Source organism: Panthera leo, chromosome E1 (genome assembly GCF_018350215.1).
Source record: "Panthera leo isolate Ple1 chromosome E1, P.leo_Ple1_pat1.1, whole genome shotgun sequence".
NCBI classification, from domain to species: domain Eukaryota; kingdom Metazoa; phylum Chordata; class Mammalia; order Carnivora; family Felidae; genus Panthera; species Panthera leo.
The window spans coordinates 37,279,157-37,298,958 of NC_056692.1; the positions used below are offsets into that span (position 1 = coordinate 37,279,157).

Genomic DNA, 19,802 nt, shown 5'->3' on the forward strand with positions numbered 1-19,802 from the left:
GGATGCTAAGCATAGCTTAGACAAAGTACTGTGCTGAAAAACAGGGAATTAGGTAAAGACGACATAGGGGATGGTGAGACCTCCTGGCCCCCTTGTCACCTCGGCGCTAACATCCTCCTAGCCAAGCTAATGGCCTACCACCAGTAGGCTGGAGGATCTTTCTTTGGGAAGACTGACCAGCCCAGGAGGACATTCCTGTGGACACTATATTCGTTTCCTAGGGCTACTACTGTGAGCAAATTACCAAAAACGTTGTGGCTTCAAACAAAAGAAATGTATGCTTCCACGGTTTGGGAGGGCAGAAGGTTGAAAGCAAGGGATCAGCAGAGCCATGTTCCCTCTGGAGGCCCGAGGGAGCATTTCTTCCCTTGCGTCTTCGGGCTTCCGGGGTTCCAGGCGTTCTCTGGCTTGTAGATGCAACCGTCTTCACAGAACTTTCTCCTCTCCTCTCTGGGTCTCTTGCAGACACTTGCTATTGTATTTAGAGCCCACCCAGATAATCCAGGATGGTTTTATCTCAAAGTCCGTAACTGACAGCGGCCAAGATTGTTTTTCCAAATAAGGTCATATTCACAGGTTGTGGGGATGAGGATGTAGACATCTTTTTGGGGGCCCACCGTTCAACGCGTGACAGGTACTAAGAGCTGAGAGTCCCCAGTGAAAATTAGCCCTCTATGGTAATGCTCACCAACTGAGAAGCCTGTTTCGTGAACTGTTTCATGAACACGAGACTTTCAGACAATTTTAGTGCCTCAGCCTTTTTTTTTTTTTTTTTTTGAGAAAGAGAGCGCATGTAAGTGGGGGAGAGGGAGAGAGAATCTTAAGCAGGCTCCATGCTGAGCACGCTGAGCACAGAGCCTGATGCGGGGCTCAATCCCACAACCCTGGGATCGTGACGTGAGCCAAAATCAAGAGTCAGATGCTTAACGGACTGAGCCACCCCAGGTGCCCCTAGTGCCTCTGTCTTAATCATGAATGCACTGTCAAGGATCACTAGGTAATTGAAGAAACTCTAACGTGAAAGATAAAAACCAAACAAATAAACAAGATAAAGGGAAATCAGAGTATACAGAAATGGCACAGAGAACAGAACAAAACAAAATCTTAACGTAAAAAAAAAAAGATGACGGGGGGGGGGGGCCAGGTGGCTCAGGCGGATAGGTGTCCGACTTTGGCTCAGGTCATGACCTCATGGCTCCTGAGTTCAAGCCCCGCATTGGACGCTGCGCTGAAAGCACAGAGCCTGCTTGGGATTCTCTCTCTCTGACCCTCCCTGACTCAAGCTTTCTCTCTCAAAATAAATAAGCTTAAAAATAATCTTCAAAATATGAAACCAAGAACTTTAATCAAAGTGTTGGGGAAATATTGAGGAAATATCCTTTTTTTTAAATTTTTTTTTTCAACGTTTTTTATTTATTTTTGGGACAGAGAGAGACAGAGCATGAACGGGGAGGGGCAGAGAGAGAGGGAGACACAGAATCGGAAACAAGCTCCAGGCTCCGAGCCATCAGCCCAGAGCCCGACGCGGGGCTCGAACTCACAGACCGCGAGATCGTGACCTGGCTGAAGTCGGACGCTTAACCGACTGTGCCACCCAGGCGCCCCGAAATATCCTTTTTTTAAAAAAGCCAGAAAATAGAGGCATGAAACGATTTTTATTTTTTCAAATGTTTGTTTATTTTTGAGAGCGAGAGTGCGCGTGCACGGGGGAGGGGCAGAGAGAGAGGCAGACAGAGGATCCAAAGCGGGCTCTGTGCTGACAGCAGAGAGCCAGATGTGGGGTCAAACTCACAAACCTGTGAGATCATGACCTGAGTCGAAGTCGGACACTTAACCGACTGAGCCACCCAGGCGCCCCAACATGAAATGATTTTTAAAATTAGCCCAGGAGGACTAACTAATATGCAGCTCAGAAGAGTTATAGAGAACAATGGAGGGAAGGCAATCATTGAAGGAATAATTTAAGAAATCATCTATCTCAGAACTGAATGGCCTAGATCTCCAGAATAAGAGGCCCACTGAGTGCCCAACATAATGGATGAGAAAGAAGTTATGACATTTCAGATCATTGAGTAAATAGAGGAAGGTTACCAGAACCTTCCAGAGATTTAAGACAACAACAGGTCACGTTCGAAGGAACAATCATCAAAATGGCAGGCGCTGTTCATCAGCCATGCTGGAAGGCAGTGGAGGAACACTTTCCAGTTATTTATGACCTGTGGTTTTACATATTAGCCAAATTCCAAATTCAGTAAAGTAAGCACCTTTTCAGACATGTGAAATCTTACAACCCTTACTTCCTACCCGTGGATGCTTTCTCAGGAAACCTCTTGGAGGATGTGGTACATCAATATGAGAGAATCAACCAAGAAACACGTGATCCTGGAAACAGAATATTCGACACAGGTGAGAAGTGAAGAGAATCCCCAAGATGATGATGATGAAGGGAAATCCCAGGGTGACACGTGGCTTGGCAACAGGCGTAGAGAGTAATCAAAGATTGGGGCAGGAAGACAGAAGGCCCCAGAAAGGATACCTCCAAGAAATAAGATGAAAAGAGTAGAAGGAAAATTTACACTTTTTGTGATGGCGAAGAATGAATTCATTAGAGGGACATGGAAAATGAAACAAATAGAAATGTATTTGTTTTCATTAATAATTAACTCCAGGAAAGTTAAAAGAAAAAAAAAAAAAGCCCTGAAAAAGAAACAAAGCTTAATCATAGTCCACTAAATAGCTTGGCTGTGAATAATATTTATGGAGGCATGATTGTGTAAACAGAGAGTATCGATCTCTACCAACCCCAGCATGCATGGCCTTTCTTCCTTGCAGACTGCATTCCAGCCAGCAGGAAGTCTCTTTGCTCCAGGTATCCCGGGGTTTCTTTTGGTTAAACAGGAAATGAGTTCGTTAAATTCAGTTAGTAAATTAATACATTCACAAATTAAATTGTTGAATTAAAATGGCTGTAAGAAAATTGGGTCTAAGCAAAAGGCTGTGGACAAAAGTATACACACACACACACATTTTTTTCTTTTTTGAGCTAAACACTTGGAAGAGATCGTCTGAAGCTTTAAATTTATATTCTGCTAACTCATTTGAGAACTTTTTAAAAATATTTATTTATTTATTTATTTATTTATTTATTTATTGACAGAGACAGACAGAGCATGAGTGGGGGAGGGGCAGAGAGAGAGGGAGACACAGAATCCGAAGCAGGCTCCAGGCTCTGAACTGTCAGCACAGAGCCAGACACGGGGCTCAAACCCACAAACCAGGAGATCATGACCTGAGCCAAAGTCAGATGTTTAACAGACTGAGCCACACAGGAGCCCCTTTTTAAATTTTTTTTTTTTAACGTCTATTTATTTTTGAGAGAGAGAGAGAGAGACAGAATGCGAGTTGGGGAGGGACAGAGAGAGAGAGAGAGAGGGAGAGAGGGAGGGAGACGCAGAATCCGAAGCAGGCAGACGCAGAATCCGAAGCAGGCTCCAGGCTCTGAGCTGTCAGCACAGAGCCCGATGCGGCCCTCAAACTCACACTGTGAGATCATGACCTGAGCCGGAAGTTGGAAGCTCAACTGACTGAGCCACCCAGGCACCCCAAGAACTTTTTTTTTTTTTAAAGTAAGCTCTGCCCAAACTGGGGCCTGAACTCACCACTCTGAGATCAAGTGTCTTATGCTCTACTACTGAGCCAGCCAGGCACCCCTAATTTGAGACCTTTTGATTTATCCAAACAATATATCACTGTGTATAACCAACCTTCATCCCATTATAGGGAAGATAAGTCATATTTATTTGAATTCCACATATGTTAGACTGACCCTTAACACATTATATTGCAAATGTTTTTCTAGTTCCATTTTTATTTTTCCACTAGACTGTGAACAATTTTTTTTGGCTGTTCTCTATTTGTTTAATTTATTTTTTTAAATTTACATCTAAGTTAGTTAGCATATAGTGCAACAATGATTTCAGGAGTAGATTCCTTAGTGCCCCTTACCCATTTAGCCCATCCCCCCTCCCACAACCCGTCCAGTAACCCTCTGTTTTCCATATTTAAGAGTCTCTTATGTTTTTGTCCCCCTCCCTGTTTTTATATTATTTTTGCTTCCCTTCCCTTATGTTCATCTGTTTTGTGTCTAAAAGTCCTCATATGAGTGAAGTCATATGATATTTGTCTTTCTGTGACTAATTTCACTTAGCTTAATAATACCCTCTAGTTCCATCCACGTAGTTGCGAATGAAAAGATTTCATCTTTTTGATTGCCGAGTAATACTCCATTGTATATATGTATACCACATCTTCTTTATCCATTCATCCATCGATGGACATTTGGGCTCTTCCCATACTTTGGCTATCGTTGATAGTGCTGCTGTACACATTGGGGTGCATGTGCCCCTTCAAAACAGCACACCTGTATCCCTTGGATAAATGCCTAGTAGTGCAATTGCTGGGTCGTAGGGTAGTTCTATTTTTAATTTTTTGAGGAACCTCCATACTGTTTTCCAGAGTGGCTGCACCAGCTTGCATTCCCACCAACAATGCGAAAGAGATCCTCTTTCTCGGCATCCTCGCCAACACCTGTCGTTGCCTGAGTTGTCAATGTTAGCCATTCTGACAGGTGTGAGGTGGTATCTCATGGTGGTTTCGATTTGTATTTCCCTGATGATGAGTGTCGTTGAGCATTTTTTCATGTGTTGGTTGGCCATCTGGATGTCTTCTTTGGAGAAGTGTCTATTCATGTCTTTTGCCCATTTCTTCATTGGATTATTTGGTTTTTGGGTGTTGAGTTTGATAAGTTCTTTATAGATTTCGGATACTGACCCTTTATCTGATATGTCATTTGCAAATATCTTCTCCCATTCTGTCGGTTGCCTTTTAGTTTTGCTGATTGTTTCCTTCGCTGTGCAGAAGCTTTTTATCTTGATGAGGTCCCAATAGTTGATTTTTGCTTTTGTTTCCCTTGCCTCTGGAGACGTGTTGAGTAAGAAGTTGCTGAGGCCAAGGCCAAAGAGGTTTTTGCCTGCTTTCTCCTCAAGGATTCTGATGGCTTCCTGTCTTACGTTGAGGTCTTTCATCCATTTTGGTTTATTTTTGTGTATGGGGTAAGAAAGTGGTCCAGGTTCATTCTTCTGCATGTCGCTGTCCAGTTTTCCCAGCACCACTTGCCGAAGAGACTGTCTTTATTCCATTGGATATCCTTTCCTGCTTTGTCAAAGATTAGTTGGCCATACGTTTGTGGGTCCATTTCTGGGTTCTCAATTCTGTTCCATTGATCTGAGTGTCTGTTCTTGTGCCTGTACCATACTGTCTTGATGATTACAGCTTTGTAATACAGCTTGAAGTCCGTAGACTGTGAGCAGTTTGAAGGCAGGCTCTTGTTCTTTCCTCCATAAGGTTCTGGCACCTAACACAGACCTTGGCTTTTTTTTTTTTTAACCTAAGATTTACCTACCATAACCTAAGTTTGAGATGGTGACCATTTGTATCCAGAGTGTCCAATTACTCACACAGCACTGTCCCATCTGTCCACCCGGCACCGAGATTGGTGTTCTTATCATTATCTCTTCCACCGTCCCATTTCGCAAAACAGGACGTGAGTTCCAGAGAGTGTCTTGCCCGGAGGTCTTCTAAGTCAGTGTTGACTCAGCCTTCTAAGCCTTCTAGGAGCCTTCTAAGTCAGCCTCTAGGACAACCTGGGTCTCCTGACACCTCGGGATGCACTTTAAATGCTAATTAATTAATTAAAATCGAGGGATTTTTATGTATTATTTTACGTAAATTTTTAAAAGTTGAAGTGTAGCTAGCTGACATACAATGTCGTTTTAGTTTCAGGTGTAAAACATCGTGATTCAAAAGTCTATGTACATTAGGTTGCGCTCACAAGGGTAGCTACCACCTGTCCCCCCACAACACTATTACAGTACCATCGACTGTATTCCCTGTGCTGTGCCTTTGATCCCCGTGACTTATTCCGTAACTGGAAGCCTGTATCTCCCACTCTCCTTCATCCGTTTTGCCCATCCTCCCAGTGATGCATTTAAAAAAAATTTAATTATGGTTTAAAAAATTATCGTCTTGGGGCATCTGTGTGGCTCAGCCAGTTGAGTGTCAGACTCTTGATTTCTGCCCAGATCATGATCTCCTCGTTTGTGAGATCACGTCAGGCTCTGAGCTGACAGTGCGGAGCCTGCTTGGGATCCTCTCTCGTTCCCTCTCTCTCTGCCCCCTCCCCAACTTGTACGTGTGCATGCTCTCAAAAATAAACATTAAAAAAAACTTAAAAAAAAATTTTTTTTTTTTAAATGCTGGTTATATAAGTCATTACTCAGCTCCCGACAGTTTGCAGACAGATCTTCTGATTATTCAGATAAACTGGAAATCTGGATTTTTTTTTTTTAATGTTTATTTATTTCTGAGACAGAGACAGAGCATGAATGGGGGAGGGTCAGAGAGAGGGAGACACAGAATCAGAAACAGGCTCCAGGCTCTGAGCTGTCAGCACAGAGCCCGATGCGGGGCTCGAACTCACAGACCACGAGATCATGACCTGAGCCGAAGCCGGCCGCCTAACCGACTGAGCCACCCAGGCGCCCCAAGGGAAATCTGGATTTTTATGTAAAATGCTCTGATTTTTTAAAAACTGGCGTTTAAATTTCCAAAAAGATTTAATGTGTATTTATTTTTGAGGGAGTGGGGGAGGGGCAGAGAGAGACTGGAGACACGGAATCGGAAGCAGGCTCCAGGCTCGGAGCTGTCAGCACAGAGTCCGATGCGGGGCTTGAACTCACGAACTGTGAGATCTGAAGTTGGACGCCTAACTGAGCCACCCAGGCACCCCATACATTTTCAGAAAGATTGAAAAAGCATTTTATAGGCCAAAGAGAAAATACAAGTTTGCAACCCCTAGCGTGTAATACTGTGGAGCGCTTATGGTAGTCATTTGCCTCTGGAGAAGAATTGTGTCTGATTTGTTCCAGCAGACCTGGGAAGAGGGTTGTAGGAATGGGGCCTAAATCAAATGCCTACACCTGCAGAAGTTCTGCCCTTCTGTACTTGGGTAATAATGTGTCGCAGACAGATAGGAAGTGGCCCCCCATAAATCAACCATTGAGTCCTCCATGGTAGTATATCAATGCCGGTCACACCGGAGAGGTGAACCCCAGGTTTTGCATCCGTTCTGAGGTTTCACTGTACCTCCCTCGCAGACCCTCCGGAAGAATGAGACCTCACAGATTTGGAAAGGTGTTGAGATTTTCCTACACCGTAATGCAGGTGCTAAGTGGGGTAATTAGTTTGCCACGAACAGCTCAGAGGAGTTTAATGTTTTGGAATGATGGCAGTTTCTACGAAAGCTACCCTGGGAGATGCTGGGCTCAAGCGCTGACCGGAAGAAATCAAGAAGAAAGGACGTCTTAGTGGTGCTGCTCTGGTGGGTTTGAGGAGGCAGAATACTGATCTTTTCTGGAAGTGGTGTTGGGGAGTTGGTATGGAGTGGGGAAATACACATGGCCATAAATGGTGTGATCCTGCTCCAAACATCTGAGCTCATCCCTAGGCTTCCTGAACCTCATGCTGGAAATTTCGACCGAAATAAACTTCTGACCTTTCCATCAGTTCCCTTGAGTAAGTCAGGGTTTTATGGATTATTTCATATTCCCACTCAGAAGGAGGGCTGAACTATTAGTTATTTTACTTAAGGAGGCAGCACAGCTCATTAGTGCCACTGCTAATATTCTATCAGTAGTATTCCTAGAATGTTTTGTAACTGACAGAGACCTTTCTCATGCATTGTTCATTTTGTTCCCTGGTGACTCAGTGAGGGGGTATTATTTTTCTCATTTTACAGAGGAGGAAACGGATGGTCTCCCATTGTATTTTACCTAAAGTATTTACCTAAATATTTTTTCTTCCTTTAAATACTCTCTACGCCCAGCGTGGGGCTCGAACTCATGACCCCAAGACTCCACTGACTGAGCTGGCCGGGTGTCCCAGTATAGGATATTTAAAAAAAAAATTTTTTTTTAATGTTTATTTATATTTGAGAGAGCGTGAGTAGGGGAGGGGCAGAGAGAGGGAGACACAGAATCTGAAGCAGGCTCCAGGCTCTGAGCCGTCAGCACAGAGCCCGACGCGGGGCTCGAACTCATGAGCCGTGAGATCATGACCTGAGCTGAAGTCGGACGTTTAACTGACTAAACCACCCAGCTGCCCCCAGTATAGTATCTTTAATATGGCCTAAGTCTCTCCCTAGTCTGGCCCTCGCCGGCCTCTCCAGATTCCTCTTTCATACTTTCCCCAGAGTCCTCTTTGTTCCAGCTCTTCTGGATTACCTTTGGTTCCTTAGATAGGTCAGATTCTTTTCAGCCACAGGCCCATTGCACATGCTATTCCTTCTGCTTAGAACACTTCTCCCTCTCCTCTTTGCCTGGCTAGCAACTACTCATCTTCCAGGCTTGTTTAACATCATTTCTTCATGGGAGCCTTTCCTGAATTTTCGAGCTACATTGGATTCCCTAGTAATGTCCTCTTCTACCGCCCTGCACTTCCCATTCCAAAGATCCATGACACTTAGGAGTAACTCGTTCACTATTTCTTGTTCTTGCTAGATTGTAAGCTCTACGAGGCAGAGACCAAATCTGCCGTATTTAATTCCGTGGCCTCAGTGCCCAGTACAATATCCTTTTATACTGAAAACTTCTGTAACCATTGCCCGATATCTGGACTCCATAGGAAATAATGCATCAGAATCTTTCCTTGAGGGGCACCTGGGTGGCTCATTCGGTTAAGCGGCCGACTTGGGCTCAGGTCATGATCTCACGGTTCCTGAGTTCAAGACTCGAGTCAGGCTCTGCGCTATCAGTGCAGCTTGGGAGTCTCTCTTTCTGCCCCTCCCCCACCCCCTCTCTCTCATTCTGTAAATAAAAAAAAAGAATCTTGCCTTGAATTCTGCCCTTAAGTTCAGTTCTGGCAGGCTTTCCTGATAAGCTTCTTCTGATATTTCCAAAACCAATTTCACTAAGACTTCAGGGTATTTCATTGACCCTTTGATTCGTGATCAAAACACACACGTCCCGCATCACATGGCAGGTCGTGAGGTTAGCACACAGTGTCACTGTATTATTTGATGGTTACTGGGAAAGGCTGGTGCTGTCGTCACCTGTCGTGTTGTTTCTCTGATGCTCAAACACCAACGAGAACCTGTGTCCACCACCCTGGGTGGGGTGGTCGAGCGGGGATCACAGAAGATAATATGGATATTCAAAAGCGCCCGGACTATTCCTGTCTCAGGTCTCCCCTTCGTCTGGCGCACACTCGGGTCGTCTGCAGATGGGTGGCACGTTTATTTACTGGAAGCAGGGAGGTATGGTCAGATTAATGGCGACAGTGGAAGAGTAGGAGGTTAACAGCGCTGCGCGGGCTCACGAGGCGGGCACTCGACAGGTAAGCAGGGCCCAGTGGGAGGCACTCACGGCCTCATTTCAACAACTGCCCTAAGCTGAAGTCCCTGCAGGTTGCAGTCTAGGAGAAGGGCATTTTTTTCCTTCTTTTCTCACCCTAAGCCAGCTATATCTCTCCCCATCAAAGTGAAATCCGTCACCATGTAACTTCCTAAATCCACCGAAGAGTGGTAACAACCAAAATCTGTCACGAAACACCCAGGCAGCAGTGCATAGGGTTGCAAATGTTAGTTCCAAATATAGTGCCAGTTCACATCTCCAGTGAGGAAAGAACACTGAGTGAATTCATTACACGAACCACTTAAACTAATTGAGCCAGGAGCTTAAAGCCACATTCTTCAAATGTGTGCACTCTACAAAACTGGCATTTAACATCAGGCAGCCAGGCTGGAAAACACTCCCGAGCCAGTGAATCTAAACAAGGAAGAAATGCTCCTCAAGGTATGTACTTGCCAACCGTTAATTTGTGCTCAAGCGATTTCTAGTGATTAGCCTCGTGACTTAGAGCATGACATCAGGGGTCACAGGTCTGAGCCGAGCACACTTAGCTTCCCTAAGGCAAAGACGGACAAAGCTGGGCACCGGTTACAAAGGGGAACAACAAAAGGGGCACGGCCTGTCTTCGTTACTAAAACTAATTAAATGCATACGTTAGGGGGACGCCTGGGTGGCTCAGTCGGCTAAGCGCCCGACTCTGGATTTCAGCTCAGGTCACAATCTCGCGGTTCGCAGGTTCGAGCCCCATGGCAAGCTCTGTGCTGACAGTGCTGAGCCTGCTTGGGATCCTCTCCCTTCTCCGACTCATGTCCCCTCTCTCCCAACAATAAATAAATAAACATAAAAAAAAAATGCATACACTAGAGTGTAAAAACATAGCTGGAAGAAGACCTCCCAAACACATCTGTAATCATGACGGTCTCTGGGAGGCAGGTTTTTAAGATGAGATGGTCACTTTTTTTTTCTTCTTTAATTTTTCTTAACGTTTATTTATTTTTGAGACAGAGAGAGACAGAGCGTGAACGGGGGAGGGTCAGAGAGAGGGAGAGACAGAATCCGAAACAGGCTCCAGGCTCTGAGCTGTCAGCACAGAGCCCGACGCAGGGCTCGAACTCACGGACCATGAGATCATAACCTGAGCCGAAGTCAGATGCTTAACTGACTGAGCCACCCAGGCGCCCCTTCTTTTTCTTTTTAAAATATAATTTAGTATCAAACTGGTTTCCATAGAACACCCAGTGCTCGTTCTTCTTTTTTTTCTTCAAATTTTAGAAAATGAGTATGTATCACATTCCTAAACAGAAATAAAATTTAAAGTGGATAGGGGTTAGTGATACAATGTTCTTAGATGAGTAGCAACGTTACAAGAGGTTGGTAAAGAAGAACATATTATGTAACTATTTGCTACCTTAAATAAAAAATACACTTGCACATACTCCATGTAGAACAGGGGGTCCAGCAGAACTTTCAACGACGGAATATGATCTATACACCTGTGCTGCCCAATACAGCAGCCACTAGCCATATGTGGCTAATAAACACTTGAAACGTGGAACTTAATTTTTAATTAATTTTTTTTTTTTTTGAGTTTTAAATGTCTATTTATTTTGAGAAAGAGAGCGTGAGTCGGGAAGGGGCAGAGAGAGAGAGGGAGACACAGAATCTGAAATAGGCTCTAGGCTCTGAGCTGTCAGCACAGAGCCCGATGCAGGGCTTGAACCCACGAACCGCGAGATCATGACCTGAGCTGAAGTCCGACGCTTAACCGCCTGAGCCACCCAGGTGCCCCTACTTTAACTTAATCTTAAATAGCTGCATATGGTTAGAGGCTACTGTATTTGGACACACAGCTCTAGAACCTTCCATCTGCTGGAAAGAAGAGTGTCAGCGGGGCAGGGAGAGTAGACCAGATTTGGTAGGCAAAAGACCTTATAAGTCATGTACTGTTTTGTTATCTTTCCAGTTAGAGATCATCTGTGTACTCTATTACCGGTAGATGAGGGAAGTGAGAAACCCTTGAATGGCCACAGCAATCTCAAGAAAGAACAACACTGGACGCACCACCCTCCCTGGTTTCAAACTCTATTACAAAGCTATGATAATTAAAACAATATGGTATTGGCATAAAAACAGACACGTAGATCAATGAAACAGAATAGACAGCCCAGAAATAAACCCATATATGTATGGCCAATTAATTTATGACAAAGGAGCTTAGAATATACAACAGGGAAAGGACAGTCTGTTCAATAAATGGTGCTGGGAAAACTGGCGAGCCACATGCAAAAGAATGGGACTTGACCACCGTCTTTCACCATACACAAAAATGAACTCAAAGTGGATTAAAGAATGTAACACCTGAAACCATAAAACTCCTAGAAGAAAATATAGTTGGTAAGCTCCTTGACATAAGTCCTGGCAATGTTTTGTCTTGTTTGTTTGTTTTTAACCTGACACCGAAAGCAAAAATAAGTGGGACTATATAATATTAAAAAGGTTCCTCACACCAAAGGAAACCACTAACAAAACAAAAAGGCAAACTTTACTGAATGGGAAAAAATATTTGCAAGTCATATATAAGGGGCTAGTACCCAAGATCTCTACAGAACTCCTACAACTCCATAGCAAAAAGCACCCCGCAAATAATTCAGTTAAAAATGGGCACACGACCTGAATAGACCTTTTCCCAAAGACAGAGGGCCAATAGGCACATGAGATGATGCCCAGCATCATTAATCATCAGGGAAATGCATATCAAAACTATAACGAGCTGTCACTTTACACCTGTCAGAATGGCCAGAATCAAACAGACAAGAAATAACAAGTGTTGGTGAGGATACGGAGAAAAGCGAACCTTCACGCGCTGTTGGTGAAAATGTAAATTAGTGCAGATGCATAGTGGAAAACAGTATGGAGGCTCTTCAAAAAATTAGAAATAGAAATACCATATGACCTAGCAAGTCCTCTTCTGGGTATTTATCTGAAGAAAATGAAAATACTAACTCAAAAAAGATATGCACCCCCACATTCATTGTAGCATTACTTACAATAGCCACGATAGGTAAACAACCCGTGTCCACCAACGGATCGATGAATAAAGAAACTGTAGCATGTACACATGCACACACACACATCACATGTGCACACACGCTAGAATAGTATTCAGCCGTAAAAAGAATGAAGCCTTGTCATTTGTGACAACACGAATGGACCTCAAGGGCATTATGCGAAGTGAAGTCAGATGGAGAAAGACAAAATACCAAGTGATGTCTCTCAAGTGTGAAATGTTAAAAAAAAAAAACAGAAACAAAAAACCAAGCTCACAGATACAGAGATCAGATTGGTGGTTGCCAGAGGCCCCGGAGAGTGGTGGTGAAGGGGGCAGAGGAAAAGAACCAAGTGAGAGAAGGCACTTCTTCACACTCTAAAAGGCCACAGCATGAACTTCATCCTACCACACCCCTTCACACATCCCACTTTCAAGTGCTCTATTCCTAGAAGCGGAAACTGATCTATCAAGAAAGCAACAACCATGTCATCCATCCTCACTCATGTCAAACGTTTTAAATATTTTGTACTTTTTCTTATAAACTGGTTCTCCATCTCTCCTTCATTGTCTTGTATTATTTTCTTGAGACTTCTATTAAACCATTAGCCATTCAGTTATGTGGCTTTCTTCATCTTAACTGCCTTAGTAGAAGTCTAAATAGTAAGCATTAAGAAGAGAGTATCTGTGGGGCACCTGGGTGACTCAGTTGGTGGGCATCCACCTCAGCTCAGGTCGTGATCTCGCAGTTGGTGAGTTCGAGCCCCGCATCAGGCTCTGTGCTGACAGGTCACAGCCTGGAGCCTGCTTCGGATTCTGTATCTCCCTCTCTCTCTGCCCCTTCCCCACTTGCACTCTGTCTCTCTCTCTCAAAAATAAATCTAAAAAAAAATTTTTTAAAAGAGAATATCCATAAGATCAGCATATACAATACAAAGTAGATAATCAGCCGCCTAATAGAGTGAGCTGAAATTAAAGTGCAATGTTACATACCTGCACCATTTGTCCAACTGATGAAAATGGTTCAAGTTGGCTGGGGATATGGGGGGGGGGGGCAGATGGCTCAGAGGGCCATGCTGGCATGGTCAGCCAAACTATGGCAAGATTTAATTATATTTTTCTTTGGTTGTCATCTTAATTGGTATACAGTATGTCTCCTGTCAGCTGCTGGCAACTTCCCCGAGAAAGCGTAGATCGATAGTAAGCTATGTTTCTGTCGTTAACTCTACCCCAGTGTTGGAACCAGAAGTTCAGTGCTGAAAGCTACACCTGCCAGATACCAGCAGCGGAAATGCAGGACCGAGCAGACTTTTTTTTTTTTTTTTACAAGTGACACGAACAGCCCAATAAACCTTCCCTTCTCTGACCCTGCCGTCTATCACATTTGCCATCAAATGTCCTGGTACAGCAACCAATCCTCTGATTTGGTTTCCCAGGGAAGGCAGTTGTTTGGCCTAACATTTTATTACCATCAGGGTCTCCTGTCTCTTGTGCTTGTGTTGGAAACCAAGCACCTTGAGCAGTCTGTGCCCGCTGGGGGCAGTGCAAGAAGGCACGGTCCACCTTGGGTGAATTTCTGCATTATCTCAAAGGAGAAGACAGTCTTATAAAAAAATAAACATTAAAAAAATTTTTAATGTTTATTTTTGACAGAGAGACCATGAGCGGGGAGGGGCAGAGAGAGAGGGAGACACAGAATCCGAAGCAGGCTCCAGGCTCTAGGCTGTCAGCACAGAGCCCGACGCGGGGCTCGAACTCAGGGACCGCGAGATCATGACCTGGGCCGAAGTCGGACGCTCAACTGACTGAGCCACCCAGGCGCCCCAGTCTTATAAAAAATTTAAAACCACGCACGCACGCGCGCGGGCGCCTGAGTGGCTCAGTTGGCTGAGCTTCCAACTTTGGCTCAAGTCATGATCTCGCGGTCTGTGAGTTCGAGCCCTGCCTCGGGCTCTGTGCTGACAGCTCAGAGCCTGGAGCCTGCTTCGGATTCTGTTGTCTCCCTCTCTGTCTGCCCCGCCCCCACTTGCGCTCTGTCTCTCCCTTTCTCTCAAAAATGAATGAACGTTAAACACACACACACACACACACACACACACACACACCAAAAACCTGGAGAGCCTAAAATCAGTATGTAGTAAGTAAGAAGAGATTAATTTCTCATCAAGTAATTTATTCAGTAAAAAAAGAGGCTATCTCTTAAGTGTAGATTCAGTGCCGTAAGTAGATTACCAAAAGCTTGTTTATTTTCTGCCCTGCTAAAAAAAATAATCACTAACTGTACAAATGTGGCTCCAAGTCTTTCTGATCACATTCTAGGACCTGTTTGGGTAACAGAATTGAAAGAATCTTTTCAAAGCTCCAGAACTCCACTCATTCCCCCTAAATCGCACACTACAGAGATCTATTCTTTACCAATACTTTCGAGGGGCTCCTTGCTCCCTGAAACCCATCCTCAGAAACTGTAAGTTTAAGAATTCATGCAGCACCATGTAGTATTCCAAAATGGTTTACTGCTTCCCATTAATAAAAGATAATATCAAATTCCCTATAGGAAGTAACACATTCATCTTTTTTTTTTGAAAAAAAAATTTTTTTTAACGTTTTATTTATTTTTGAGACAGGGAGAGACAGAGCATGAACAGGGGAGGGTCAGAGAGAGGGCGACACAGAATCCGAAACAGGCTCCAGGCTCCGAGCTGTCAGCCCAGAGCCTGACGCGGGGCTCGAACTCACGGACCGCGAGATCATGACTTGAGCCGAAGTCGGCTGCTTAACCGACTGAGCCACCCAGGCGCCCCTGAAAAAAAATTTTTAATTAGCTCTATGTGGGGCTTGAACTCATGACCCCAAGATCAAGAGTTGCATGCTCTACTGAGCCAGCCAGGTACCCCACATTCATCTTTCTTTCCAACCTTCTGATTTCCACTAAAATCTTTAACCAAGGAAAAATCATTAAAAATCTTTAAAGCTGTTGCCTGGATCCAGTCTGACTGTACGACCTTTTAAATGTGAAGACATGACAATTAGTGAGAAGAAAACAGGTTTTAGAGGCTGGTGATCTTGGGCTGACCACTGGTTCTAAGTTGTTTTTTTCCTTTTTTTTCAAGTTTAAGAGGGAGGGAGAGAGAGAGAGAGAGAATGAGATCACGACCTGAGCCAAAACCAAGAGTTGGACGCTTAACCAACTGAGCCACTCAGGTGCCCCCTAAGTTATTTGTTGTGTAACTCTTTACCTAATTTTTCTGAGCCTGCTTTCTCACCTGTAAAATGAATATATTACCCGATAGGGAGCTACTTGGAAGACAAGCAGTAAATCTAACACCAAAAAGGCTGATTTAAGACCTTTAGAGACCCGTTATCATCAGGACTCTGGTGCCAGAATCAGTCAGGATATTAGTAGAGAACAGAGAACACACTTGAACTAGGTAACTTGATGAAGGTTTAATAAAGGGACTATTTACAAAGATGTGAGCAAAGTTCAGGGGAACCAACAAGGAATAATGGAATGATCCAGAGCTAGTAAGGGAATAATCCTTTCCCTAGATTTGAAGGGGCAAAGTGACGGAGCTAGAAGCTAGAGAGGGCTTCTGAACAGGAGTTGTGGCCTTTGGTAGAGGGTCACAGACGACCCATGTGACCTGGGGATGAGGAAGCCTGGTGAATAAATACCCTGACCGTCCTCTCCTCATGCCTTTTGATCTTGAAGGTATTACAAATTGGATCAACACAACCTGAAGTCAGAGGGCAAAGGACCCTGTCAGTGCAGTCCGTGTGGGCCAAGCCCTCCCGGGGCACAGAACGGGATGGGAGCGGCTCTGAAGGGGACACAGAAGACACCCTCCACCACCTGTGCCGCAGCATAATTCAAGCCAATTAACTATTATACACAAAACTCGTATATATGCTGAAAATGAAATTACTTCTTTCTAGAATTTCTAATTGTAAAATGAGAATACTAAGCAGATTTCTTCTCAGTGTTTTTGGTGTCCCTACTTTGCTGGTGCCTTAAGCACATGCCTAGATGGCCTCATGGCCGCCCTGCGTGTGGCACCTGGACAAGAGAGCCTCAAGAAACGGGAACTGGCAAGTGTCAGGTTAACTCCTGAATGCTGACTGATCCAGAATGAATTTAGAAGGACTCTTAGGATTTTTCTGTTTAGGTCTTAGTCATTAAGGAATTCAGAAACTGGATTTTCTTAGACCCAAAAAATCCCATGATAGCAAAACTTCTTATAATCCTAGTGAATGATAGGAAACGCTTGTAATTTCTTATTGAAGAGAATAAAAGAAATCAGGACATCAATTTCACATTGACATTTTTATTAACGCCAACTGTTTTTTAATTATTATTTTTTTAAAACAATAGCACAAAAATGTTTCAAGGAAGCAGTCTCACAATCTGATGACCTTCTGAAATACAGTTAAGCCACACCAAATATGAATTCCTGTTAATAACACAAAAAATATTTTTAAAAAGAAAAATAAAAAGAAAAGGAAAAAGGGAAAAGAAAAAAGGTAGGGCCAGAGAAAAGGAAAGAGGTTTAGAGTTAAAACTCGCTGGATTAGTTAGGTGAGGCTTGTTAGTAGGATACACTGTTAAAGCGAAGAGTGGCACACAGGCTTACAGTTTTTGTTTGAACCAGTTACCACTAATATGCGGCCCCTGCAGCAGTTACCACGGACTTCTTACATGTCCAGAATGAACCAGGAGAAGCCAGTGTTGACACTGTTGGAAAGAGGCTTAACAGTTGGCCTGTCAGACAACTAAGACCGCTGTTAGCAGAGTGACTCCTTCAGGATGGCCTGGCTGAAAACCCTTTCATCTCTATGTCTCACCTATATGCATTTCAGGGTTCTTAAAAGTTATCTTAAAAAAGAAAGAAAAAATAATGTATATCAGTTTCTCTTATTTAATGTGGCTATAAAAGATGTTTCCTTATTATTTCTTTATCTCTAAGAAGGACACCGGGGGTGGGGGGGGTGGGGGGTGGGGGGGGGGGGAGGTTGGGGGTGGAACTAGGAGGAGGAAAAACCCAGACCAGGATAGGTTTGGTTTTTTTAACTTTTTTTGTTTTTTTTGTTTTTTTTTTTTGGCCAAGGGGGTCACACAGAAGGGAAGGCAAGGAGGAAAACTACAATCCTTGGTTCAGATTGAGTTATGCAGGAAAATATATCTTCCTGATCAGTCCCCATGCCCAAAAAAAACAAAAAAAAACCAAAAAAAACCAAAAAACCAAAACCCCAAAAACAAAAAAACAAAAAACACTTGGAATTATGCACAGACTCTATGTTATACCAGCTATCAGCCTTTCACGTTTAACCATTCCCAGAGCAATGGACACTACCCTTGGCTTGTAGGCTGCTCGCAGAACCCACTTCACAAAAAATCTTCTTCACCCAGAAGCCTCTAGTTTCCTTTTGGTAGGTTATAAAAACAGAACATCTGTCATTAACAGGAGAGTGTTAAATACTTTTAACCACTGACAAGGCTTCAGGAAGTTTCACAGTTTCGTTATGCTCTATTTTATTACTATCATATTTACATTTTTTATTTTTTATTTTTATTTATTTACTTATTTTTTTGCTGAATTGCTGATTTTCCTTTTTCAATAGAATTTAATTCTGGAGTGTGAGCAGGAACCAGTTAACTACATTCATCGTCCAACCCCCACTGGTTTGAAAGAAGACTCCAAATTCTCGGCATATGAATCAGCTGTTCGGTAGCCCCACCTCATCCCTGCAGCCAAGCAGCAGAACCGCGGTGGCGGCGCTCAGGGTTCACGCCGTAGGTGGCGAGGCCTTTCGCTGAAGGAGGTACTGGTGAATGCTCTCAGCATCTCGCTTTAGCCAAGCAGCATTCAGCAGGATATTTTCACAACACTGCTGGATGGTGCGCTCAGCTGAAGGAGCTGGGTGGCTCTCGAAGAAAGCCTGGTATAAAACAACCCAGAAGGTAGGATCATTACTAGCAATGGTACGAAGTTAGAAGTATCACAGGTCATGAGAAGTTACCCACTGTTCTGTAAAGGATTCAAAAGCTTTAATCGTGAAAATTTACCGCTGCTACTCCCAGGCTAAAAGAAAACAAAGCAGCCCCTTAGACCTGCATACAGGAATTCTTCCCCAAATACATGCTTCAAATCTAATCAAAAGGTAACAAAGAGGCAGAACCTCTGGCCTGTCTTTTAGGTTCATTATCTAGTGGTTAATGTAGGGCTTTGGAATTAGGTTGGGACTCAAATCTCGGTTCGGTCATGTATTAGCCTGTGAGTTTGAGTACATTAATCATTCTGTTTTCTCATTGGTAAGAAACTATTTAGTCCAGAAGTTTAAGAGAAAATCCATAAAAACTGTTAGCACAATACTTGGCAGGCAGAGTCCTTAAGGACGCACACATTCCGGCTGCTTCAAACAGAGATTAATTTGTGAAGGCGATAAGACCACAAAGATTAAATTGCTGCTCCACAGACTCACATCTTTCATACAACAAAACATTTCTGAGTTTATTATAATTTATCCAAAGCTTATTGATTAAAGATTCAACAAACTACGTTCCAATGAAGTATACCAAGATTCATAGTAAACAGAGCAACTCTTAAATACCAACCAACGAAAGGATAGGGGTCTTTACTTTGAACCAGTCGTCACAGGTGTAAAGGAAAGAATGACTAATTCATCAGATTAAGTCTAGAACTTTTGGAAATCAATAACCTCGTTCACACAAACAACAATGGCGCCTTCGCTGAGGCTCGTTCTTGGGGCTGGGTTCTTAGGGCCCAAGTACAATACAGAACTGCCCCTCATTCCATCTCCACAAATAGCACCACTATTTACATATAAGAAACCCAGGAATTATCGTTGATTCTTCCTTCTTCCTCTGCCAGGTACATTCACAACACAGAGAAGCCAATCAGTAAATATTTGTTGAATTAAAGATTAACAAACCCAAGCCCTTGAATTTCATAACTCCATCTCCTGAAAGCTACTCTATCATTCTTGCTTGCAGTCAGCATCCCAAAATGTTTCTCTTTCCCATACTGCAGCCGGACTGAAATTTTTATGGTACAAATCACATCAACTCACTCCCCTGTTGACAAGCAGTTCAAGGGCTTTGCACTCTTAGGAAAACTCATATGGCCTCCAAGGCCCTCCAGTCTGGCCTCTACCTATCTTCCCGGTCTCAGCTTGGCCACTCACTGCCTTTCCCCTCCAAACCAGGTATATGTACTTCTCCTTCAGAGTACTTCTATCCTTTACGGTAAAGTAACTGTTTCCACAGCATACAATGT

General features: G+C 43.5%; 1 protein-coding gene across 2 annotated transcripts in view; it reads right to left on the reverse strand.

Annotated features, from left to right (window-relative positions):
• Window positions 1-17,631: 17,631 nt before the first annotated feature.
• Window positions 17,632-19,802, reverse strand: part of NPEPPS (aminopeptidase puromycin sensitive) — a 93,671-nt gene continuing 91,500 nt past the window's right edge. For both annotated transcript variants that reach the window (XM_042916581.1, XM_042916582.1), the window contains one exon: window positions 17,632-18,444. In XM_042916581.1, the coding sequence (XP_042772515.1) occupies window positions 18,292-18,444 (153 nt within the window). In that variant the 3' untranslated portion in view covers window positions 17,632-18,291. The remainder of the gene's footprint in view (window positions 18,445-19,802) is intronic.